The 26864-nt window shown below is 39.7% G+C and overlaps 1 protein-coding gene across 1 annotated transcript in view; it reads left to right on the top strand.

The window, feature by feature from the left end:
* The window catches only part of dcc (DCC netrin 1 receptor), a 233113-nt gene that overhangs the window by 23326 nt on the left and 182923 nt on the right, over positions 1-26864 (top strand). The window contains exons 7-8 of the mRNA XM_022744417.1: positions 19565-19719; positions 24909-25029. Coding sequence (XP_022600138.1) covers positions 19565-19719; positions 24909-25029 — 276 coding nt within the window. The remainder of the gene's footprint in view (positions 1-19564; positions 19720-24908; positions 25030-26864) is intronic.

The following is a 26864-nucleotide window of genomic DNA, read 5'->3' as shown; positions in this document are numbered from 1 at the left end:
GTTATAAAGGAAAGTTGACACGCCTTGACTCTGGACAGTAAATTGTCCTGTCAATTGGACACGTATCAAGATGACACCAATGCGCTGGCATATGTAAAAGAAACATGAGTTCAGGTATTTCTCTTTTCAGTTCAGATGAACATGAACTGGTATTTATAAACACAGACTGTGTGGTGAGAATGTGTGCACCTCACATGTGTGCACATTTGATTTGAACACACGGTTTTTCAAAGCAATCCAAGTTACAGTGAAGAGAAAATACAAAATAAGCAGCAACACATAATTTAACATAAAATAAAACTAACTTCATGGAGCTCGCAGTCATTTTTATCAGTACAAGTTGCCATTTACACTGCAATAACAATTTTACAAATTCATAAACAGAAGTAATTGTGCTTTGTTTGTTGTTTGTGCTCAATGTTTCCTTCAGCATTGTTTAATATCCTTATTATTTATTGTGAGTCATTCTGTAACTGTTAATATCTACAAATCTGATGAAAAGAATGACTATGCATACTTTTGGTTTTGTGCATACACATAGTTTTAGTCATGAATATACAGTTTTATTCATCTGGTCCCAGCTATTTCTCTAAACTCCTAGTGGTGATGCAAATCTAGTCATCATTTGGCCAGTGGTTACACAAAAGAAAGAAAATATGATAAAAGTAATGGATGGAGGGAAAGAAAGGGGAAAAATTAAGAAAGAAAGGAAATAATTTAAAAGAAATCCAAATTGTAAAGCTCCTGTGAAGCTGATGTGAAGCTTACGTGCTCAGGATGATCCCTCTGAATAATTTCAATATTTATGATAAACACATGGAGGCTGATGCTGCAGATTTTCTACACTGTGTATTTTAATCTATTTTTCCGTCATTTCCTCCCTTTAAACGGTCTTTGATAATACATTTCAGAGCTGAAAGAGACAAGGATTTAAAGTGAGATTTTCTTATCGTGACAAGCCTGCAGCTATCTGTGAACACTCTGGATTTATTTATTCATCCCTCCATCTGTCTGCCTGTTATCTCTCTCTCTCTCAAATTAAATATATTTGATAAGGTGAACAGTTTACGTACATGCTACGTTTCCCCACTTTTTCTGCATATTGATGGACATCTATGCATGGATTATAGACATACAGGTGCACACATGTAGAGGAAATGTTAAGTTTTACTACACGTCATGTCACACTCACCACTCTGCTGCTCATGGTTTCTCTTTCTCTTCTCTTACACTTTTTCCAATCACATCTACATTTCCATTTTTTCAGTCGCTGTAAACATACTGTCAATGGAGCTTGACACTTCTTGCGTAGATGTTTCACATTAAAAGCCTTCCAGGATCTCAAAGGGCATGACCCCTAATATTTCTAGTAGCCTTTAAATGTGACATATCTGTAACAAGGGATACATTTTAATAGGTGGTAGCTTAACAGCAAAGTAGAAGCAAATGGAAATAATGACTGGCTGAAAACAGGAATTGTGAAAAGAGGGCTGTTATTTGAAATTACTATATATATTGTGTATATATATTACATGTTCATGAGCTCATTTTTATATGCTAGTTACTTTTAAGGAGTTTGGAATAAATACCACTGTTCGTGCCCTAAAAGAGTTCAGCAGTATTTATTACCAGTAGGTGATTTATATTAGTATTAAACATAAAAGCCCCACAGAAAAACTAAAAAATGAATTTCAATGGAAAAGTTGGCTGTACCCGAGACAAGCTGAATTGTCTGTCTCTGTCCTGCATTTGCATTAAACTAATAAAGAAGAAATATGCTGTGCTAATATGCCCCATTACACTTTGTTTTTCCAAATGGAGACGGTTAGAAGCTGATGAATATCCACAGGCTGGTGATGTATGGAGATGTGTGTGTTCTGACTGCACAGGGCAGTGACCATGATTAGATGATTAGGATAACAAATGTATGTGTTGTTTCCCATAATAATGAGTGCAGCCTGGCTCGTTAGCTGGTTCCTGTTAGCAGCTTAATGAAAGCAGGAGAAACAGACGCAGCACTGCAGCTATCAGTCATATTCACTGTGCTGCTGTCAGCAAAGCCTGCCGATGTTAGCGCTGGTTGTAATGGGAAAAAAAAATCACACAGCGTGGGCGAAAGACTGTCCTATAACCAACACATCACAGGGTTGATGGTTTTTAGGCTCCTGATGTCACAGGCCTGCGGAGCCTGAGAGATTAAACAGTAACAACATCAAACCTTAGTTGCAATCAACAGCTATAAACCTTCATTGAACAGAAGTGAAATTGTTTGCATAATGTTTTGAGCGTTATTTGTCTGTGGTTTAAGAGCTGTTTCTCCTGATTATAGTTTTAAAGTTAAACCAAAGGAACTGTCACCATGCTTCTTTTACTCTTACAACATGTGCTGTTGTTGCAGTGTCTGTATACCGTTGGTACATGGTTATAGTTGGGTATAGGGTTGTTATAAGGTCGTTCCAGTTCCAGTCTCTCAGAACTATTCATAACCTGTCTGACTACGCCCGAGTGTTTATACTTGTTCTGAACGGCCACACTGGAAGGTGGAATGAAAAGCCTTCCATCATAGTGGGGGAGACGCACACATTTTCAGACTGTCTCTCCTGGAGGACATTCCTAATGTTGCTCTCACTCTTGAAAAGCAACACAAATAGTTGAAGAAGAAGAATAAATTTCTACTGGTGAGGACGTGATACTCCACAACACAACTGGATTGTCAAGATGGAGAGAAGGAGCAGAAGGTCAGAAGAACGAAAATTGAAAAAGAAGTGCAATGATCAAGCATTGGTAAGGCTTTCCAGTGGTGGAGACTGCACAGTCAAACTTGGGAGGAAATTCAGACCTCGACTTGGCCTGCACCCCAAATGACAGGAACACAGAGATGGCCAGAACAGAGACTTATGGGACCAGTACGAACTTTAATGGTACACTAGTACAAAACATGTAGCAGTGTACTGACACTGGCCCATTACTGCTGCAATGTCCAGACCAACTATGGTGGAGAGACCTCTGGGAGTTGAAAGGCTTGACGATGGGTAAGGAGTTTGTGGTCTCGTTTGTGATAGCTAACGGCAACTGGTTAGTTAACAAGCAGGTACCGGTGTCACATTTGTGCGTTCAATATCTTTCGATTCCTGCCCACATCTTACTTTCTAGTTTACCAAGATATGTTGTTGGTGTAATGTTAGCTACAGTAGCCGGGGAGTTGTGAGTATCACTGTCTGCATCTGGGGCCTCATGTACAGAGCCTTGCATAGAATTCATACTGAAACATGGCATATGCACAAAACTGGAAATCTGCATATGCAGCAAAAATGTATGAAAATGTGTGCATGCAGGATTCCACGAACATTTTCTTTGTACATTCCAATTAACATGGAATTTAGTGCACATGCAACACCACACTCCGCCCTAATGTTAATATGCTAAGGAGTATCGATGCCTGGTCTCTTGCTAGTTGTTACTCCATTGTGTTTATGAGGCTGTGTTTGTGTGCATGTTGTTTGAAGTTTTATAGGCTTTGTTTTGCTTCAGCTAATATTCTGGATTCCATAACTGTGCCAGTGCTATGGCAATGCATGTCCATGAATTAGGGAGGTGGAGCTTCTGAGGGAGCACTGAAGGGGGGGTTTTATTTGTTTTGCTTTTGAGTTCAACTATCAGTCAGTTTTAAACTCCAGCAGTGCTTACTCTACCTTTAATGGTTGTCCCTGTGCAGGCAGTCAGCACACTGGGCTTTGAAGATTGTCACAACAGTTTTGAAACTAAAAATGAGAAACTGCTCCCTCAAGGTTTTATATACTGTTCTTTGCTGAGGAGAAAAAGAGAGTTAGCGACTGTGTGTATTTTGTCACAACTCACTTGCTCCAGTGCACACATATGCATTCACACTGACATAGTCACTAATTTTCCTTCACATATGCAATGAAATACTCACAGCAGCAGTATTCAATTAAAATTCGAGGTCAAAATTTCCTCAAGTAAAGGTCCAAAACGTTGGTCAGGAGGAGAGCAGTGCTTCAACTTTAAAAATCTGCCTGTGTCCGTCCTGATACAGATCCTCGAGATCAGCTCAGGAAGTCCCATTTGACAAGCATAAGTTACTAAATTTGGAACACATTCAAAATTTTCGTTAACCATCAGTCAAATTTCAAATTTCCTCTGATCTAATTTTAATTTGTTTGTGTTGTCCAGAGTATCAAATGCACCAGTTTTAAAGGGAAACTACACCCTCAAATTCTGCTAGAAGCCTCTCTCACAGCTTTTTAAAAAAACACAACACAGGGGTGAAGGTGCAATGACAGTAGGAGGTGATGGGGAGGTTCACGGGACAGAGGGGAAGCTGACTGACCACCACCCAGTGCAGCATGGCCAGCGACATAGAGCTGGTAGAGCTAACCAGCCATAAAGAGTAACTGTCACACTCTATCTCTGCTGGACAGGGAGTGTGGTGGAGCTTTGACAGTCACTACAGGAACATTCATGACCCTCTGACAGAGCAGAGACCTGGGATATAGCTGAACTAGCAGCTCTGCTACAAGAGGCTCTGTGGTGTGTGTGTCTGTGGGGGAGTATATAGCCACCCTTAAATCACTTGTTAAGCTTTGACTGTTCTACAGTCATCTGCAGGCTCCATGTTGTGCTCACTACCGATGCAGAGGAGTGACTCTCTTTCATTTATGTAACATTTATCAGTCCCGCTAATGCTAGCACAACCAGCAACATTCATAACAGATTGTCTTTTTCGTCACAGTCAGGGAGGGGCCACAGGATCCTGCTGACGGATGAAAAATTCAAATCCAAGCAGACACATTTGTGCACAATTTTTTTTTTTTTTTACACACAATTTTTTTTTGAAAAATCCAGTAATAACATCAAATGCCAGTAACTTTGTGATTATATTATTTAGTGTGTAGTTCCTCTTGTCCTCTGTTGCTTATATTTGGTCAAAACAATTGTGAAATGACAATGTCATTATCTTCCTCAGCTGTATGCAGGTGGTGAAATCAGTTCTTCAAACTGTGACATCACACTCATTAGAGGTTGGTCTTTTGCAGCAGTGTCATCATGGTTCCCAGAATACATTTGTTTATCCCAAGCAACAAAAAGACACTGTTGCAAAAGACCAACCTAAAATGAGTGAGTCAATCCTGCAGCACAACCACATCTGAACTGAAGCTTTATACACACAAACATGCACACACACACACATACGCACACACACTCAGACTAATTCACAGCAGTAAAACACAGATCGGTTTAGTTTCTGTGGTTTGCGGTGATTGTCTCACTTCACTGTGAAATCATGAAGTCCGTCTCTAGGAAAGACGACATACACACATACAAATGGACACACACACTCTCCTGGTTGTGGCCTGCGGGGCTCCTCTCCTGATTAATTACAGGCTCTGTGAATTACTGTGGGTGTTTTAGAAAACATTTAACAAGCTGCCAAACTCCCCCGCTGATCCACCAGCAGGCCTGCTGCTGCTAGCCCGAAAAGAATGAACTGCCGACTGAAAGACATGAAAGAGAGAGAGGAGAGCGGGTTGGGAGGGGGTGTGGGTGGGGGGTGGGGGGTCACAGTGCTCCTGTAGAGAGAGAGAATTCATTACTTATACAGACGGAGGATTTAAGTCCATCAATATGTCCACCAGTCTAGCAAAGACCAGGAAGAGTTTTCACCTTGTTTCCCTGTGGCACAGTGAATTCAAACACCATTTCTCAATACAAAAATAACTTCATTTAATTTGAAGTATCAGGGAATGGTGGAGGGAACAGAGGGATAAATATCTCTTAAAGCTAACTACTAGCTTAAGTATCTTATTTTGGAAACAAACACAACAGTAAGGAAAGTGTTATGTAAAAGTTTAGGCCTCATATAAAGTACAGCCTATGGCTCTGACACTTCACTGTAATGATTCCAACAGATTAAATTCAAGATATAATAAATGTTTCATCAGTGACATCGCTGAGCCGTCAGTACAGAGGTAGATCCAGAAACGGCAGGAGCACAGCTGGATCTGTTTGATCTCAGCTCTCATGTTAACTTTGACAAATATTAATCTCATGTTTCACTGTGTCTCTATATTATTGAACAGGGAGTCTGGTGACACAGGAGACAACAGGGAGGAAGATGTGATACTGAAGGAGTACATACAGTGCATTTGGAAGATATTCAGACCCCCTTGAGTTTTTTCACATTTTGTTATTTTGCAGCCTTATGCTAAAATAAAAAAATTACATTCAATAACACATGATAGCAAAGCAAAAACATAATTTTAGAAATGTTACATTTTTACTAAAAAGGAAAAACTATCAGTGCAGTACTCCACTGGTCTGGGCTTCATGTCAGAGTCTCCTTAGTGAAGGTTTGCAAAAAAAAGCATCTAAAGGACTCTCAGACAAGATTCTTTCATCAGGCCAGATGAAACAGTTTTAGGTCTCATGTCAGAGACCATCAGGTTCTTGGTCTCCTTTCTTCTCCCTGATGTCTCAGTTAGGCCAGGTCTAGGTCTAGAAGAGTCCTGGTTGTTTCAGACTTCTTCATGTCAGAATGATGGAGACCACTGTTCTTCTCAGGAACCTTCAGTGCAGCAGAAATGTTTCTGGGCATCAACACAGTCCTGTCTCTGAGCTCTGCAGCAGCTCCTTCCTCCTCATGGTTTCTGCTCTGATCTGTTTGTCAGCTGTGAGACTTTATATAGACAGGTGTCTGAACATAAGCTAAACCTCAAGAGTCATAAATTTCCTGAATTTTCTAAAATTCTGAAAGGCCAGGCCATCATGAGTTATTGATAAGGGAATTTTTATATTATTATTATTTTAGCATCAGGCTGCAACATAAGAATATGTGAAAAAAATACACTGAATACAACAGTATATCCATTAATAGCAATAAAATATTCTGACATATACAAAGATGTTCCTTATAACCTAAAATCTTGGCTTTTAACTATCATCTGTAGACATGATCTTTAGTATCAACAAACAAATTGTTGTTGTTAATGAATTTAGACATGGAGGTTATATTTATAATATCATTGTTTCATGACTACATTTATTGTGCATGGCTAAATGACCTATAATGAACTTTGATGATGAATGGACTTTATTTTCACCTTGACCTCCTCCTATTACCACCTACAGTCTTGTATCTTCAGTTTCTCTGAATATGTCCTCAAGCTTAGACTTTGCATATAGTCTGCAGTTTGTAGTAGTGTAGTAGTGTTTAGTACAGGGATGGTCCAATAAAGGATGATCAGATTAAATTATGAGATGCTGAAACCCCTGTTCTTGGGACCTTGAATAAGGCCTCTTTTCTCAATCCCACCATGCTTCAGTCTGTCTCCTGTGAGTTGTTAGGGAGAAATTCTTATCATCGGTGGTGAAGAAAGAGCGCTGGAGTGCAGGATGTTTTATGCTGAGGATGTTTATTGAAGCTTGGCCAAGGAGAAAGGAGGATTCATCAATTCAGTCTCCTGTGCATGATATCACCTCAAATCTGAAGCAGGAACCCCTGAGGATAGTCTTTATACACTTAGAGAGATTACTATAGATAGCTTACACTCCATAATTGGCCAAATATCTAAAATAAGAGGGAGAAGAGGGATGTGTGAATACACTATTGATTCATTAGCCATAAAGAAGGAAACATGACTATACACGTCCAGGTGCTGATTCTTAGAACACCCAGCCGCTTGTTACTGACCATCCAAGGTCTTCTGTTATCAGCGCTGGCACCAGCAGTATCAGCAGATACTCACACTGACCTTTCACCCTGAGTCAGTCATTCGTTGGCTGGACAAGAGAAAATTCCCTCACATGAGTTCCTGAACATTATGGAAGTGGAATAGTAAACTACTGGAGAAGCCCTGTAACGGGTACAGCCATGGTTAAATCTTAAGTCAGACATTGTTCCCAGGACCAAGTGGGTTGGTAGGTGGGTGGAAACCTTGGGTAACAGGGCAGGTAAGCAAACAAATAGTCTGCAGGTCTATAGATAGCATGAGGGTGCCCCAGCCAAACAGGGCACACTGATCTGCACACAGCCAGTCACAGTCCATCAGCGCTCAGGTTTTATAAAATCAATCCAACACATCTTTTCTGTGTTTTCAGTCTCACCTCTCTGCCAGTTCCCATGCAGGTGAACAGAAAATAGTACCTGTATGTTGGATGTACATGATAACATGACGTTGCTGTAGACCTCACATGACAGTTAAACTGCAACAATGCTGTGTGTCTTCTCAGTAAACCAACCACCCCCTCCTCACTTCATCAGCATTTCTTTAGGAGCTGTCCGGTTTTGCAGATTTAAGCATCACTGGGTCCTCAGTCACATATGTTCAGACTCTTTGAGATTATAACATTATAACATTAGTCTGTCCAGTGTGCTTCTGCTGCTCATATCTTTCTGCATGATGGCAGGTTTTTAATGTGCTCACTGTGTTGACCCTGCAGACGAATCAAATCAACCTGACCCGTCTTTGTTTCTTAAGCTTTGTAATCCAGGATTTGAACTCAATCAAGTCACAGAGGGGACAAGGAAAAGGACTTAACATGACATTTCAGCAGCTTGACCCTGAAAGGACTTGCCTAGTGCATAATACCCTTCATGCTCTGTTTGAGCTTAAAATCAGCACCTGATTATCAGAAATTACTCACCAGGTGTGACCTTGTGGAGAAACATTTTCCTCAGCTGTCCTGGAGAAGAAAGTGAGAGGTGTGAGGTGATGAGTGACAAATATTTCACCATCTGTTGTTGTCTCTCTCAGCTCTGCAGATTGTTTGGATGTTTGTGATGAATCTTAGCAGATTCCCGTTCCTACTTGCATGTGAAATGGCCGTCCGTGTCCTTATTGTTTGTTTTAATCCTGCCATCTGTGTGTTTTTTGTATGGGAATTGATATTATGTAAAATAGTGCTGGTTGGAAGTGATTTGATAGCTGAGGTTATTCTGATTGATTCTTCAGTTTTAGCACAGTCAGTACAGTCACAACTCTGCCTCTTTCTTTCCTTACCTCCTCCACCTACACCATCAGCTTCAGGTTGCCATTTGTAGTTTGTACACTCTGCAGCTTGTTTGACCTTTGAACTTGCGCTGCTCTCTCTCAGTCTGTGTTGGTTTCTTCCTCTCTATGATGTAAAGTAAGTTTGTCAGTGTCCTGTCCCTTCCTGCCTATTTGTCTGCAGCAATTACCTTCATGCTGGCTTCACCTGTGTTTCCAGACAGACAGCTGCAGCTGGGATGGACAGGTGAGGTCCAGCTGCATCTCTCAGCAGGAACACAACTGTACTGATCTGATTTGGGTCAGAGCTGTCGGGAAGCAAGAGCCTGGCTGAACTAATTAGACACTGTAAATATCCCCTGTGTCATCCTGCCACAATGACCACTAATGTTGCCTGTTAAACTGCTGCCATGGCAACCAGCTGGAAGTCAGTCTTCCTGCTGTGATCTGCAGCTGAGAAAGAAATCCCCAAAAAACACAGCTGTCTTTCATTTCTGTGTTCATCAGTCACACAAGTTTTATCAGCATTAATAACAGCTGGTGGCAAAGGCTGAGGAAAAAACTTTGAGGGGGGCTGAAATTACCTGCATGTGCATGTAATGTTTTTTTATACGATAGCAGTTTGAGTTCTTATATTTAATTCCCCAGTTTAGTTCAAATGTTTAGATTAACTGATTACCTAACAGAAATCACAAAACACTATGTTCCCAAAATTAACTCAAATTTAGAGCGGACTGGATGCTACTCTGATTCAGTATCGGAAAGTGTCAAGATTAGCATGGCAACTTCAGTAAAAGAAAATGAATGATAGAATTCCAAACAAAACGAGAGTTAACAGTGTTGTTGTTGGGACTAAGTACATTCAAGATGTTGGAGACCACATGTTTGTTCTGTTCGACAGACAATAGAACTCACTTTCCCACAAGTCCTCACTGTTCACACCTGGGGATGGGCCTTCCAACTCACTGGACTATACAACAAAACTGGAAAGGACCTCTTTGTTTAGTTCCAAGGACTGGGTAACGTTAACTGACTGGGCCTAACTTCACCTGCCACAGCACAGCCAAGTAGCAGAACTCTTGACCATTGTTAATGTACATGTACATGTTGGTTAATGTTTTGTTGTTGTAATGTTTGCTTAGTTTGTGGTTAGTCACAAAGTTAATTGGGTACTTATATGTTCACACACATACCTGTAGTAAGTCTCAGTTCTAGAATCTGCATGCAGCTAACCTTCTCTCTCTAACCTGATTTAGATTTAGATTTAGATTTAGATGAGCTAGGCTAACAAAGAAACTCACACCTTCCCTACCACACACAATAATAAAAAGGAATATCAATACATCGATGCATGTTCTGTATATGGAGGAAACCCTTGTTACTTCACAAACACACTGATAAACAAAAGCTCATCAAACTTTACATGAGACTCCAGACTGTCAGACTATTCCTGTTCTCTGTGGCCCTGTTCAGACCTGGTAATGTGTCTTCAGTGATCCGATCACAAGTGGTCAATGTCAGTTCACACTTGGCTTTAAAATGCATATTGATTGACCACTTTTGATCGGATCTCACTTCCCCGCTTCATAGAAAAATAAACAGGTATATGTTGTTTTTAAACAACAGTTGGGTCCGTTGTTAATGTGCTTGTATGTGTATGTGTGTGTGTGTGTGTGTGTGTGAGTTTGTATGTATGTGTGTGTGAATGAGTGGGGCACCAAGGGGTTGCGCACAGGTCGTACAGTGAAATGAAGTTTTCTCCATTTAAAACGGTAAAATATTTTGCGTTCATAATGAAACTGTGTTGAGACTAATCAGACTGTGACAGAAGACGTCAGTGGAGTAGTTGGTCCTTCAATGTGGCCAGGATGCATTTGCATTCACACTGCTAAAATAATGTGTACACATGTGGTCCAGACCACATCTGAATGTAGTCTGAGTGATTGGATCTCAAATGCGTCCACAATCCGTCTTGGGTGCATTCACACCTGAACTTTGTCCACTTGTGATCGGATCACTGAAGACAGATATTACATTATTATACCAGGTCTGAACAGGGCCTCTGCCTCTCCTGTGCTCAGCACATGTTAACATTTCCATGAGCACTTCATTCCTTTCCTGAGAAGATTTCATCAAACTGCCTCTGATATTAGTTTGATTTGGTCTTCTGCTGCACTGAAAAACCATTGTACTGTACCGTTTTCCTTTTGCTCTGCTGACAAAACACACACAGCATGCAAGTTATTTAGAGCAGTAGGAGAGAAGCAGCAGCCATTAACTGATCCAAAGCTAATAGACCTAAAGCGTAATTAGATTTAGTTGAACTGAAGAAGCAGATCTCTAATGTTTTGCTAAGTGTAAACTGTGAGGTAACAGAGTGAACAAGATGCAACCTGGTTACTAATGTAGGAGGCAGATTAAGGTAGCAGCAACTGACCAAACCACTGTGAGACAGAGGGAAGACAAAATTATTTGAAACTTAAAAACAAATTTTTACATAATTTGCGCAACTACTACATCAGTATTATTTCTCATCTTCTTTCTCAATGACATTTCTGCTTCAAAATCCTGCCCCTCAGCCCCAACATTACAGTAAAAAATACAAAATGTTTGGAACAACCAGTCACATGCAATACAACTAAATTATATAGGTTTGACTGTTTACACAGCACATTCACCAAGTAAACTGCAAACAACCAACGTTGTAGAATATGTTTATATTGAAATGAAGATAAATACAGACCAGGACATATCTGTACTGAACGTGTCGTGCTGCCCTCTTGTGTCTGGTTGGGACAGACGACAGACGTCCTGCACATGTTTCATGTTAAAAGTTTACCAGGAGATTTTAGTTCACAGTAACAGTCTTTGAGCCACTAATGAGTGACATGAAACAACATGTGTGTTAAAAATAATAAAGTAGTTGGTGAGGCTGGTGAGGAAGACATGATTCTGTAATGATGGAATTAATAAAAAGGTAAGCATGAAAGAGCAAACAGTGTCAACAACAAACAGTTCAGAAAACAGGAAGGCTTTTTACTCTAATATACTCTAATATAATTTCAAATTAAAGCTCAGTTCTCTTTGTATTTGAGGTAAATAACAGCCCATCCACTCTTACAATTTGGTTTAAAGAGGATTTCTTTTGGTCTTCCTTGGTGTTTTGACCTCCAGTGCTGCTGTGATCACTGGTCTCTCTGCTCCCTTTGTGATTAAGCCTGTTTAAAAATTTGATTTTATTTTTTTATTTATCAGATTTTATTGACTCACAAATATATCACTCACAAAATAAAAGTCTGCTCTTCAGTTTTGTCACTGATGGCTAACTCGACTGTGAGTTTAAAAGTTTTCAAGTTAAATCCAACAAGTGTTACTAAATTCTATCAAAGTTATAATTGCAGTTAATTTCAGTGTTAATATCTAAGCAGTAGTGTTTTTTTTTGTCAGAGTGACAACACGAACGTGCTGGATAGAGCAAACAACACACCGACACCATCACTGCTGTCTAAACTCTGAACTGCTCCTTCACATCTGTCTCTGCCAGGTTTTGATTTGCAGACCCTTCACTCAGTGATTGTGTTGAAAGACAGACAAAGAAGAGCAGCCCTCAATCTGAATATTTGACTCCTGCAATGAGACGTCTTCTATCTGTGCTGAAGTGACTCTTCATTCTGACTGCTGAGAAATGAAGGCAGCAAAGTGTCACTGATGAGGAGAAACCCTCCTCTTGTTTCCTCAGCTGCACAAACTGAAGAAGTTGGTTTCACATGCACACAGTGACACTGCATGTAAAGCCTAATTTTGGCAGAAACTCACTATATGTACTCAGGCACTCTACTGAAGTACAATTCTGATGTACTAATACTTTCAACTTCATGTCTACTCCACTCACAACCCGGTCTCCTAGAAATTATGTTTCTATGAAACTAAATTGCAACAGCAAATAGATTCAGAGGCAACATGTGAATGAATGAAGCTACACATTTAGTAACAACAGCAGAGTTACTAGGAGGTCATTTGGGCAGATGGATGACTGTCACACCAAAGACATGGGCCCGTGTTCACAAAGCATTTTATCTTACCACTAAGAGTTCTCCTAAGTCTCACTGAAAGTTTCTAACTAAAAGTTTTCACACAATCTGCTGAGACAAACCTTTTGTAAGGAAAAGCGAAAACTCCTAGGCTAAATTGTTGCTATGACTGACGTCAATTTTAATGGACAAGCTTGCTGGCAGGAACCTCAGAGATTGGTTGATGAAAAAAAAAACAGAAATAAACAAATACAAATTAGATAACAACAGATTAGGTGCTGTTTACAAAAGTAATGCATTCTCCAAAATGCATCTGTATGATAATGTTTGTGTCGACCCAGGAGAATTTAATTTTACTGTAAAAACTTTCATTCAATTCACTCAATGGGAAAATAGAAAATAAAAAACTCACCTGTTTCAGACGACCTAACTAAAGCTAACTGGCAGCCTATTAGCCACAGTCTGTTGTAGCTGTACCTGTTGTAATGTAGCTGTGGTGTGTCTAGAACTGTGCAGGCAGCAATTGAACAGAATGATGATGGTGTGATTTTTTTTTTTCTGTTTACAAATCACTCCTTGTCTTTTGATTGTGCAATAAATTTTACATGCATCTCTGATTCCAATCACAGCCATTGGTTGTTGAACATTTAATGGAAATGGTATGAATTGTTGTATGATGAAGAGATTTTATTGCACCTTCACAAGCTCCACAACGATCATTATTCCCTTGTGATTGAGTTGTATCTTTTAAGTAATTCAGCATCGTTTAACGTTTCCGAAACACTGCAGCATGGTATGACGGCAGCCCCTTTAACATTCTTTGTGATTTGGTCTTAGTGATTTAGGAGTCCTCTCCACTACTTCTAACTACTCCCAGACTTAGGTGCTTCTTTTAGCCCTTAGTGGCTTTGCGAATTACTCCTTGTCAGAAAAATTGTGAGTGCTAAAGTTAGGACTGACACACCCATTATTTTTAGGAGTTTCTCCTAAATTCTGTATAAAACTAGACCTGGATCTTTCCAAAATACTGAACCAAGAGTCAGAACATAACCATAAGAAAGCTTTAAAATGCTATAATCACTACTGCAAGACCAGATATTTTTATCATTTATATTTTACTAATATATTCAGTATCAACATATAACTGTAAAATCAAATATTTAAATCAACAGCACACCCCTATTAAATGTAATCTGGTCTCAAGTACCTTTCCTGAAGATGTATTTATTATTGCAGTTGAGTTGTATAGAGGAGACAGGGTTGTCTTTTGATCAGCACTGTGCATGTGTGAAATGTTGAAGCAACTGGCGCTTTGACATGTAAGCGGTCTGCACCTCCATTACGTTTAGGAAACAAAGAAATATTGTTTTACTTCACCACGTTTATCTAACATTCATGGTAATATATAAAATAAACAGAATTACCTCAGTCAGTTACAAAATGAAAGAGCTAAGAATAAGAAGCACTGATATGAACCATTTTTCATAATAAGCAAAGGTAAGATACTTGAATTAATTTTCTAATGATACTGTATTACTGTCACTCAAGACTTCTACATGTCATGGAGCGAGTTTACATGATGTGATCACTACTTCTGTTTTGAATGAAACACCTGAAGTTTAACTTTCTGCATTTGTGTTGTCAGGGGAAACCAGGGGTTACAAGGGGAAACAGTAGATTTTGAATATAAATGGCAGATTTTTTGGTTTTGCATACATTAATGAGTGCTGGCCTACTTATGCTGTACCTTGATTTGATACCTTGACCGGATTTTCTATTTCTAAACATTTTACGTTTGTATTGTACATAAAAAATATACAATTCATATATTTAATTATGGATTTCATTATATATTTATATGCCGTAATATTTAATACTATGCAATATATTAAGGTGCACTCAGTCAGTTTGTTCGTCTTCAATCAGTTTGTTCATCTTGAGGAAAATCACTTAGTCTGTGAGAAGAGTTGCATAATGTTTTCAAGACTGATAAAAATAACTGTGATTATGATCATAATGATGTCACTAGGGTTATCCCAGCTCAATATTTCAGATATTAGGTCCACAGTGTGAATGAGGAGGTGTGTGTATGTGTGTGTAGTGAGTCTCTTTGGATGTAATGACAGGTAATTGGTTGTAAAGCACAGATTGAAAAGAGGCTGCTAACGAGTCTCTGTTCATGCGAAGAGTTAAACTCAGAATGAGTGTGTTTGTGTGTGTGTGTGTGTGTGTGCGTAAAACAAGGATGTGTGAGTGTGTCTCTGTGTGTGTGTATCTGAAGCAGTAGCTCTGTGTGTGTGATTGTGTGAATGTCCTTCACTGGGTACTAATATCACACGCACACATGCACACAGCAGATGTTCATTGAAATGAATGATGGAGTAGATTTCCATTTGAATGCTGAGTGAAAGTTATTATGGTGCAGCTGTAGAGAGGCTGCATCACTGATACCTTGTGTGTGTGTGTGTGTGTGGGTGTGCGTGCCTGTGTGCCTGCGTGCATGCGTGCACGCGTGTGTGTGTGTGTGTGTGTGCCTGAACATTATAAACATGATGTCAGTCATAGTGTCAGGTGTAAATGACGAGCCAGGTGCGTGTGAGTATGGAGGCGAAGTGGAGTCAGACGTGATGTGCCTGATAGAGGTCAGCTGGTTGTTGATGCATCAAATTACCATATGAATGGCAACTCTCAGCTGTTTCCAGGAGGAAGTAGAATACATGTTAAAAACACATTAACTGTTGTCATTGGTACCACAAAGAACCCACCTGGAAACACAAACCCTTTTGTAAGCATGTCTTCTCAGATGAGCAGGTAATCAGTGTTAAACTTAAAGGTCTGTTGAAAAAAAAAATCCAAACAATCAATGGACGCTGAGGGAATTCACTCAACAAGGGCTAATAAGTTAGTGAGCAGTTGTCTTCCATTGTAATGAGGCTGAGCAGGAAGAAACAGACGACTTATTCTAACTGTTGAGAAAACTTTTCAAACAGCCAAAGGGTTTAGGGATTAGAACAATTTAGAGATGATCTGTATTAGGCCACAGAGTAAACACATGATCACCCTGCAGAATCAGACTTCTACATTTTTTGATGCTGAAAAGGAGCCAATGAGGATGGTGGTCATCCATTACAATCATAGAACACACAACTCAGATATTATCCCCTCCACAACTTAGCTAACTTATGTACAAAAGCAAACCAAGCAGCCCCCAGGGGTCATATTGTTGAGGAAAACTAGTGTGCCTGGTTTGCTGAACCAATGGATGGTTGTGCGGTAGTTTTGAAGTAAGACCTTCAGTGTATTGCCCATTGTAAGAGCTCTGAATGGCACCCACATCTCTGCTTTGTTTCGCAGCTGAAATAGTTTCCACCAGTTAGAAAACAATTGACCAACCAATGCTGAGCTGGCAGGCTTAAGAATGAGAAAATCATCAACGTATGTCACTTTTTTTATAATAATGTAATTTAAAATAAATGAGATACAACATGTTAGTCACTGTATGTTCCTTTGTTTTATAAAGCACATGTTGGACTATATCCTAAAATTACATGTCAGAATTATCCCATATTTTGAAGTTGTTAAAATTGATTATTGTACGTGTATGAATACGAGAACTGTGATACAGCTGGCATCACTGTCACGGGTGAAGGAAGTTAGAATTGAGGGTGGGTGGAGGTGAGACAGCTCCAGAAAGAAATCAGAAAACAAAAACAACTGTTAAATCTTTGACGTCTGCAGTGGACTGCAGATAGCAGCACCTAGTGGCCATTGGAGGAAGTGCAGCTGATCGTGCTTCAGCTCTGACTCACTCAGCTGTGGTGGCTGATTGGTTTAGATCTATCCTCCTGTGTCTCCGGTGTTTAGTGTCTCTGACTAATTCCTGGGCATGTGTAGTGGTCTGTGTTTGTGTATCAGTGTGCAGTTGTTGGTGTGGTGAAGCTGCAGCAGCTCAGAGTTTAAAGGAAATCGTTAGCTCTTAATTAGAGCATTACTGCAGTGATAAAGTTACACCTCCACATAATGATGTATCGATGGCAGGCACGCAAACACAACTCACCTCCTCTACTAACTTTTTACCTTTCCTCTCTTCCTGTCTTTTTCTCTCATATGTGCTCTTTCGTTTCTTCCTTTACACACCCACCTGTTTTCTCTTTGCTTAATATCTCTGTTACACTTTTTCACATGCAAAAGTTTCCTTTTTCCTTCCTCCTTTCTTTTTCCTTCAAACTTTTAAACATCTCCGTGTTCTTTCTTTCTCTGTCCTTTTTTTCTTCCACCCCTCCCTTCCTTCTTGCTTTTCTTTCATATCTTCCCTTCCTTCTTTTTCAGACATGTTGAACAATCACATATACGGGTGGTGTTCTGTTGTCTGTGCCAGCTACATGATGTTCCTGGGTGTGTGTATGTTTGTGTGTTTGCTGACAGGCAGAATGTTTGTTGTCTTGGAGCGCTGACAGCTCCGTGCTACATGAGGCCCTTCAGGCTTCGTCCTCGACACTGTTCAGGCTCAAAATGGCTTCTGTCTCACATCTCTGCACTCACAGTCATGAGCCACCGCAGTGTTTTCCAAGACCACATTCAACTACAGCAGAGATGAAACATGGCAGCCGCCTTGCCCTCCTGCCAATCTGTTTATAATCTAGTGAGCCTGTTGACACTATACTTACCTGAACATGTTTGACTCCACATCCCAACAGGTTGAGCTGCTCGCACTGATCAGACTGAATCCAGACTCTGCTGCTTCACTCAAAAGTTTGAGTGTGAGATTTTAAGTTTTAGGGCTTAAAAATAAGTTTTCAGGTTCAAAGAAATGTTTTGGACACTATGCTTATTGCTTTTCTTGATGAGAGTTAGATGAGAAGATCAATATCTGTCGGCTAAATAAGCTGGTTAGCTAACCCTCTGTCCAAAGGTAATAAAGTACCTTTAATCTAATCTATAGCACCTCTAAAGCTAAGAAATAAACACATTGTATGAAGTTTTTTTGTGTATGTGTGTGCTTTTAAGGGGGTTACGTGTTAGTCTGTTATTGGATGGAAGTAGTATTTCCTGCAGTCTCTGCTGGTTGCCTGGAAACCTAATGGTACGTCTCCAGACAAAATCATACAAACAACAAACAACATTTAGAACACAAGACTGCAATGACTATGATTCCATATCTGAATATAGAAATATACTGTGTGAAAACATGCCATGAAACCTGCTGAAAGCATGTGCTGAAACCTATGCAGATACATCCTGACAAATAGAAATTAGCAGATGGATGTTCCACTGTGTTCACAAGGTAGCTGCTAACTTTGTCTGTTTGATGTCTGGAGATGTTAATGTACAGAACTGCCTTCTGCTGCTGGAAACCAAGTTAATGAGAACACTATGTGGAAGTTTGTGTCTGTACAACTATGATTATAGGTTTTCATTTGTTAGGGCAGTTTCTACTGTGGAACCCCTCACCCTCCAGGTTATAGGTTACCTTACTAAATTCTCTCTGGACATTGTCCTCTTGCCACCATCGTCCAGGTGAGAAAAGATCTGAGTTGTGAAAATTTTGATCCACTCATCTGAGTCACATTCAGATAGTACATTATAGAGTGGTGCAGTGAGTGGACGTTTGCTGCCTCTCAGGTTACAAACAGGCTGCCTTATCTTATTGCTGAAGGTTATTGGTGTTGTTGAAAAGAAGATAGTGCCGATTCAATAGTTCTGGTAATATTTATATTTACAGTTAATATTCTCCTGAGAAAATGCTAAATGAACATCTTTTGGGGCAATAAAGGGCACTGCTCTTTTTTTTTAAACTTGGAAATAATTCACTCGTTCTACATCTCTGTCACTCAGTGTAATCCCTGTATTCTATACGTCTTGTTCATCAGTTTGGACACATTTTCTCAAAATTCAATCTGACAGTCTGGCATCTTTGAAATCTCCACGAGAAATTTAAATAAAGTTATGTGGGTTTGACTGCATGAAACAACTTTGTAATAACTTTTCCCACTGTAAACATAATGTTACCAACATGTGGAAGGCTGTTTAAAACTTGTAGAAATAATTATTCTTCAGTCCTTTTGAAATCTTTTTTTTTTCAGTCACATACAGCAGATATTGTTTTGTATCAGGAGAAAATGGACACAGTGACCTTCCACATCCTGACATGATGAGGGTTAGGGTTAGGGTCAACCAAAAACCAAACTACCTGGTTAATCTGATGTACACTGTCGCTGCTGTGTTAACCTTTAAACTGAGGTTTGAATGCAGAATTGGCAACAACCCACAGACAAATACCTGAAAATGTCAAATGAATTTGCAGATGACCACGAGGAGATGGATGTGTAATGATCCATGGAGGGTAATGAGATCAAACTCATCAGCTCCTCAGTAAACTGTACACTGCAACTGAGGAGTTTGTAATTGTGTTAATTAATTTGTAAATAACGGAGGTCATCGCAGAAGCTCAGTAATGTGAAACACAGTGGTGAAGGAAACATGCTCCTCTGTTGTTTATGTGTTGTATTGCTTCTTTTATTTCTGCAGTGCCTCCTCAGTTTCTGAACTACCCAACCAACACGTACGCCTACGAGTCCACTGACATCGAGCTGGAGTGTGCTGTGACAGGAAACCCACCACCGACGGTACGCTGGATGAAGAATGGAGAGGAAGTCATCCCCAGCGACTACTTCCAGATAGTGGTGAGTCAAATACAACCTAGAGACATTTATAGATATACACTGCATCCATACATCTGAATGGTGGAAATATATGTTTAATCAGAATGTGGAATACATATTTCTGAATCTACAGCTGGAGACTGTAACTCTAAAATAAATCTATAGCTGGAATTAATCTGGAATTAATGTATTGAAAATATCAGTCCACATCAAATCAGATCAAATCAATATATTGAAAATAAAATAAAGGTTTTCTTTCCAAATAAAGTTGTATCATGAAGATATTTTCCTGCAAAAGACAATAAAATATAAATAGTGTACATTAACAAAAATTCAATTGACTCAGATCTTGATTTTGTATCAGATGCCTCCATATTGTCGTTTGGCCAAGACCATAAATTGCCATCAATTCTCACTGGTCATCAGCCAGAAGTTGAGACATGGTTATATCAGAGACCTGTTTAGTCTGTTTGATGATATTTTAGTCAGAAGCCTCCCTGTGTTCTGATCTTTTCCTGTTTTGTTACTGTTGCTGTTAACAACACCTCAACACCTCCATGTTTATCTGTTGTCTTGATTCAGTATAATAAACAGCTCTCTTTTCATTTAGTACAACACAGTCATGACATACCCACACTCTGCAGCTCTGACTTTGCCTTTTTAACACAAATACTGTTTTCATCAAATCATTAATTATAATCTTGTCCGCTTTACTGTTTTTTATTTATTTATTTATTTTTATCTCTGTTGACTTATCTTTATCTCTGTTTAAGCTGCTTGTCAACATGAGATCCAACAGTCACTGGAGTGAAAATTATACTACAGGTGTTTCATCTAGAGGAACATAGGAAGAGAGTCCACAGAGATGAGTCATGACCAAGAAAGACCTGCAACAAAAACTTTTACAGAACCAGCAAACACAAAATTCAGAATCACAGAATACAAACCTAAGTCTGAGCTTTTCTCTTTAACTTCAATATTTACAGTCCAAAATAAAAAAGCAACATTGATTATAAATAATCCATGAATCAGTATGTAAAAAAAATAAATGCACAATGACAAAACTGACAATGCAATTAGTGACTGCTAAAATGCAATAATACACCTGAGTTTCACGGGCAGGGTTGAAGACAATGGCAGCTGACACTGGGTGAGAGGTGGGGTACACCCTGGACAGTCAGTCATCTGACACATAGAGACAGACAACCATTCACACGCATATTCATACCTATGGTTGTTTTGAGCTGCTAATTAACATGCATGTCATTGAAGTGTGGAAGGAAACCAGAGGAAACCTAGACACAGGAAGAACATGCAACTCCACAAAGAGGCCGCAGCTGACCGCAAGGTTACTTTTAGTTTCATTCATGTTGTAGAGAATTATCCTAACTCTGACCTCAGTCACTGCAGGTATCCCTCAAAAAGCTCTTTGAAACTGTGAAGACAGGTCCAAGTGACCTCACAATGATGCTCTAACAGAAGTTGATCTGCAATAAAGCTACTGTGATTTAATCCTTCTAGAACAGAACAACATGGACAACAGTAAAAAATGTGTGTGTGTGGGTCTGGCTGTGTGTGTGTGCAGGGGTTAAATTGGGACGGAGCCCTCTGGATCTGAGCTCTGCCTCCTCACACCCAAATCAGACCCAGCTGGGATTGAGCCCTGTCTCCCTCAAAATCATATCATCACATCACACTTGTATTTTAAATCCTCCAGTACCCCTAACAGCATATGGGTCTTGATGAGTAATTCTGTAGACTACAAAGAGAGATATTTGATATAATTTCTTTACCTAACCAATGTTAACAACGAGCTCTATCGGTTACTGCTGTCAATCACATGTCATCAGATGTTTCAGGCATGTAGTCTCTAATTGCGCTAATATGACCATCTGACATTCAATCAAATTGTTTTGTTTTTTCTTATACAGTGGTGTTTCCGTTATTTAGCCTACCTTCAGTGATAAGAATGGGGAGTGGTGGTGGTAGCAAACCCACAGTATAACCACTAAAATAAAGTACAATACACAACTGTACACAACCACATGCACATACAAGCACACACACATTCACAATGCTGATTTGACTTATACATGCTCTCATACTTGAGAGTAATAAGTGTAAGAGTTAATGAGTCTAATTAGCCAATAAGGATACTGGATACTGTGCTAGTAGCACTTGCCTGTGTGTGTGTTTGTGTGTGTGTGTGTGTGTGTGTGTGTGTGTGTGTGTGTGTGTGTGTGTGTGTGTGTGTGTGTGTGTGTGCGTGTGTGGCTGTGTTTGTAAACATCACAGAGATCAAAGAGTCTCTTAACGAACTGTTGAACACATGTCTTGCTGGAAGACACAGCTCACACAGAACTGAGTGTGATTTTGGCTCGGCAAGCCTCTCAAACGACTGCTATTTCTGAAAAAACAGTAACTCCTATCATAACTATTAGCGGACCATGAGCAACACAAGACCTTCATGCACAGAATATGTGGCTTTGGTGTTTCTAGAGCCAAAAATGTGGAAACAGGAGTGAGTTACAAAAGAGGGTCACTTCTGCTTTTCTCTGGAAATCAGCTCCTGAATTTGTATTGCAGTTAAAGGGAGAGGTGGAGGGTACTACCATCACTGTTCAAATTCTGTAAGTCTCTGTGATTAGGTAGACACTTTCTACAAATCAGCACAAATTAGTCTACAACCTAGGAAGCAGTGATGTGTGAAGACTGAAATATGTGGCCAGAAGGATTTACACAGGAGTTACACAGAATCTTCTAAGAGGAGTTCTAGAGCTTCTCCCACTCTAGCGTTGATGTCATCCACTCTAGCCCCGAACATTCCGTGCAATATACACCCATTATAAACTCAAAAATGATCAGAGAAAAGCATAAAATAACTAAAACTGTTAGAAATCAAAAATTGTTTAAGATATCAAACAATTGAATACAAGTTTAATAGCTGAAAGGCTTTTGTACAGTTTAAAATTTGAAAGAAGTCTGTAGCTGAAAATATGCTGAAGTAGTTGAAGTTCAAAGAGGCTGAAGTTTTCACGGATTGGAATGGCAACAATAGCAGAAAAGCTTAATATTTCAAAAACTATAAATAATACAAATAAGAAAAATAATAGCACTCTTCTCCTGAAAAAGCTGCACATTTTGATATCCTATATTAGTATGAATGCCTCAGCATTGACACTAATAAGTATGCAGGCTATAATATATATATGTAATATATGCCTTCAATGCCATTGCATTGCAGGCACATAATTACATAGATAGATAGATAGATATATAGATAAATAGATACTTTAGTTATTAATTATTAATTAGTTCACATCTTTTGGCTGAGTTTTGGCTGAGGTGTTTTATAGCCTGATGGCAGTGGGAACAAAGGATCTCCTGAACCTCTCTGTTCTGCAGCACAGTGAGATGAGACGTTTGCTGCACCTGTAGCTGCTTCTCTGTCCTGCCAGAATGTTGTGGAGAGGATGGTTGGTATTGTCCAAGATGGCCTCCATCTAACATTGCCTGCATCTCTCCACAACAATCCAGAGTGAGTCCAGACTCCTGCCAAGCACAAACCCAGCTTTTTTGACCAGCTTGTCCAGTCTTCTTTTGTTCATGTCAGACATGCTGCTGCCCCAGCAGACTACAGCATAAAAAGGTACTTTGGCCACCACTGACTGATAAAAAATGTGCAGCATTTTATTGCAGACATCAAAGGACCTGAGCCTCCTGAAGAAAAAGAGCCGGCTCTGCCCCTTCCATGGCATCCATGTTCAGGGACCAGTCCAGTTTACTGTCCAGGTGCACACCTTGGTACTTATAAGTGTGCATCACCTCAATGTCGTTCCCTCAAATGTTGACTGGCTGAAAGTAGGGCCTAGACCTCCGAAAGTCGATAACCATCTCCTTGGTCCTGGAGGTGTTCAGATTGAGTCAGTTCTTGTCGTTCCATTCACTGAAGGCCAATCGTCAGATCCCCGTACTCCTCTTCCTGCCCAAAAAAGGTGTACGACAGAGTATTTTGTTTTGATTAACCTTCTTGTAGAAACCCTTTAGTTCTATCATTAGTCTTCCTTTGCAACTTAAAAAATTCACACTCAATATTTACCAAAAAAACACCCACTTAACTTACTTTCCCTCCTTTAGCATACTTGGTCTACCCCAGTCACATCACATGAGGTCAAACAGTGTATAAATACAGTGTTTGGGACTTAACAAACCTGTGTGTTTTACTTTAACCAGAAGTAATGACTGTGTGTGAACTGTAACCAAACAAAATGCAAAACACAAGCAAATGCAGGATAATGTGTCTGCAAGTTGTTGGTCAATGATGGAACTATGGTAAAACTACAATGGCCGACAGGGGCAAACGCACTGCAATGGCCAAAAACACTCACCTTGACCATAAGCTCAAGCTTATAGTCAAGGTGTTCCACTTGGCACTCCCCCTAGAGGCCTGCAGCAGTTCTTTTGTGTTGTCTGAATGTACAGCACTATTTTCTGTTGCATTTGTTGTGGGCGTTTGTGTGTTTTTGTTGTTGCAATGTTGCTGTATTTGCAGCGTGTTTGCTGTTAATGTCTTTGTTTTGGCTTCCTGCAGCTCGTTTTTTTGTTTGCAGCCTTTTCCCGTTATATTTGTTTTGTATTTTCAAATGTGTTTTTGAATTAGCATTGTTTATGAATTTGCAGCTTCTTCTCCTATTGGAAGGGTTTTGGGCAATTGCAGCACATTCACCCTTGTCTGCCACTGTATAGAACAATTAACATTAGCATTAAATTAAGAAAACAATATGGCCATTCTGGTTCTCCCTCACTTTGTCACACTGAGATGACTGCACCATTCTGCCACTGATAAAGTAAAAAGAAATATTTGAAAATAAATAAATAAACCAAGGGAAAAAAAGAAACTCAAACAAATACCATAGATTAGAATATAAAAGGAGCTGTCATCAGAGAGGACAAGAGCTATCAACTGCATCCAGATACAGACTTTTAATGTGAAACATCTGCCGGAAGTGTTGATTTGGATTACAATTACAGTTTTCATTCACTAATTGAATTAGTGACGCCTCTCCCTCTCATACACACTGCTTTGTTGCTGATTTTATAAACATTTTTTGTTTGTATATTGGTGTAAGACAGATTTTTTTTTTCTGTATGTGGAAGGTTGAAATATATCTGTTGACTCGATGTTTGTTGGTGTTGTTGCTGTTGTTCAGGACGGCAGTAACCTGCAGATTCTGGGTCTGGTGAAGTCAGATGAAGGATTTTATCAGTGTGTCGCTGAAAACTCTGCCGGCAGCTCGCAGGCCATGGCTCAGCTGGTGCTCCGAGAACCAGGTACGAATACACACACACACACACACACACACACACACACACAATCGATACATGTGATGTCCCTGTTGCTGTTCATCAATAAACACACCTGCTGTCATCACCTGTCATCTTATTTTCTTCCATGATATAATTTCCTCTCTGATCTTGCTGATTCCAACTTTATGATCAGTTTTATTCTTTTTCTTTCATGTGTGGAGTCGTTAGGTCCTGTTAATGAATACTGCCTGTCTTCATCTTGTGTGAAGCTAATATTTAAAAGAGTGAATCTGATTTAGACGTCTTTAGAAGTCTTAACTTAAATTTAAATTCTGATTACGATTTAGTTGTCCAGGTTATATTTACAAATTATGGAACTAGAATCCCTTGTTATAGAAATCATAACTGTGTGTATTAGTTGACATAGTTATGAGTTATAGAAGTCATAGTTACAATTTAAGTTGTGCAAATCTTGAAAAATTATGGAAGTGATAAATAAATAAATGACAAGTTACCAAAGTCATTACTGGACGTGTCACAGAAATCATAATAACTTGTTACTGCATAATAACTATGAAAAAAAGGTGTCTGTTTTTCTCTTTGATGAGTTCAGCTGGTTCTATAGACATGTGACTGAAGCCCCACTGTTGACTCAGAACAAAGAGATATCTTGAATGTTTGGTTTACAACTCTTCCATGAAGCAACAAGGCAGTGATTTTTCTCATATTGAGTTTGTCAGTAATCAGATTACAGTCAGTCAGACTATGCCACAGCTGAGAGAGCAGCAGGAGTTGACTGGCTCTGGCAAAGTCACTGTTTGTTGTGTCGTGTGGTTGTTTGTGTCTGGTTAAAACTCAGTTAGTCATGTGGTCTGACAGCAGTAACTACCATCTGACACACACACACACGTGCACGTGCGAACACAGACAAGCACATGCGCAACACACACACACACACACACGTGCACGTGCGAACACGGACAAGCACACGCGCAACACACACACACACACACACACACACACACACACACACACACACACACACACACAGATATTAAGTGTGAACAGCTCAGCCAGTCTGGAGAACATTTTAGTCAGCACATCTGCATCTAAATGGACCAGCAGCTGTGTGTGTGTGTGTGTGTGTGTGTGTGTGTGTGTGAGTCTGACAGAGGATGAAAAAGGGCGAACGACTTTCAGCATAGTTGTAGTCACACAGTATTTTATTTTGGCAGTAACTGTAGGATCCTGACTGATCCTGTTATAGAAAACCTGACTATGAAACAGGATCATTCTGACAGAAAATAGGATGTGTGTGCTCATGTAAACAGCTGATGCAGGTTTCAGATCAGTTTCATATACTAGTTATCTACCCAGCTGACCTCTTAGCTAACTAACTAGGTAGCTGACTGTGTGACTGACTCACAAAATACATGAAAATACCTGCCATCTTACAAGACATGCAACTTTTATGTATCATGTATGTTTTAATTTGTCAGTATTTATTTATTTGTTTATTGTCAGTTTGTGTTGTTTTTTGTGGTTCAGACTGAATGAGTTACACTATTGCCCGAGACTAATTTACCTCGGGGACAATAAAGTACGTCATCTTTGTCATGGACCTTACCTTTCTCTCCGTCTTTCTTTCTGGCTTTCTTTCTTTCTTTGTCTCAGCTTTAATCACTGTTCAGTGTGTTGATTCTCCCCTGAGCCAGCAGCACAGATGGCAGCACACACAGACATTAAAAGGGTCAGATGGTTGGTGTTATCGCTTGGTTACTATCGCCACGGGAACCAAGCTTCCCAGCAGGCCTCACAGCGGCCAATCAGACATTCCCACGAGAAATCATAGCGTTTGT

This window comes from Seriola dumerili, unplaced genomic scaffold (assembly GCF_002260705.1).
Source record: "Seriola dumerili isolate Sdu_G_001 unplaced genomic scaffold, Sdu_1.0 BDQW01000081.1, whole genome shotgun sequence".
In the NCBI taxonomy this organism is placed as follows: Eukaryota; Metazoa; Chordata; class Actinopteri; order Carangiformes; family Carangidae; genus Seriola; species Seriola dumerili.
Note: the sequence above shows the minus strand (reverse complement) of the source record. Positions and strands in the feature narration are given on the sequence as shown.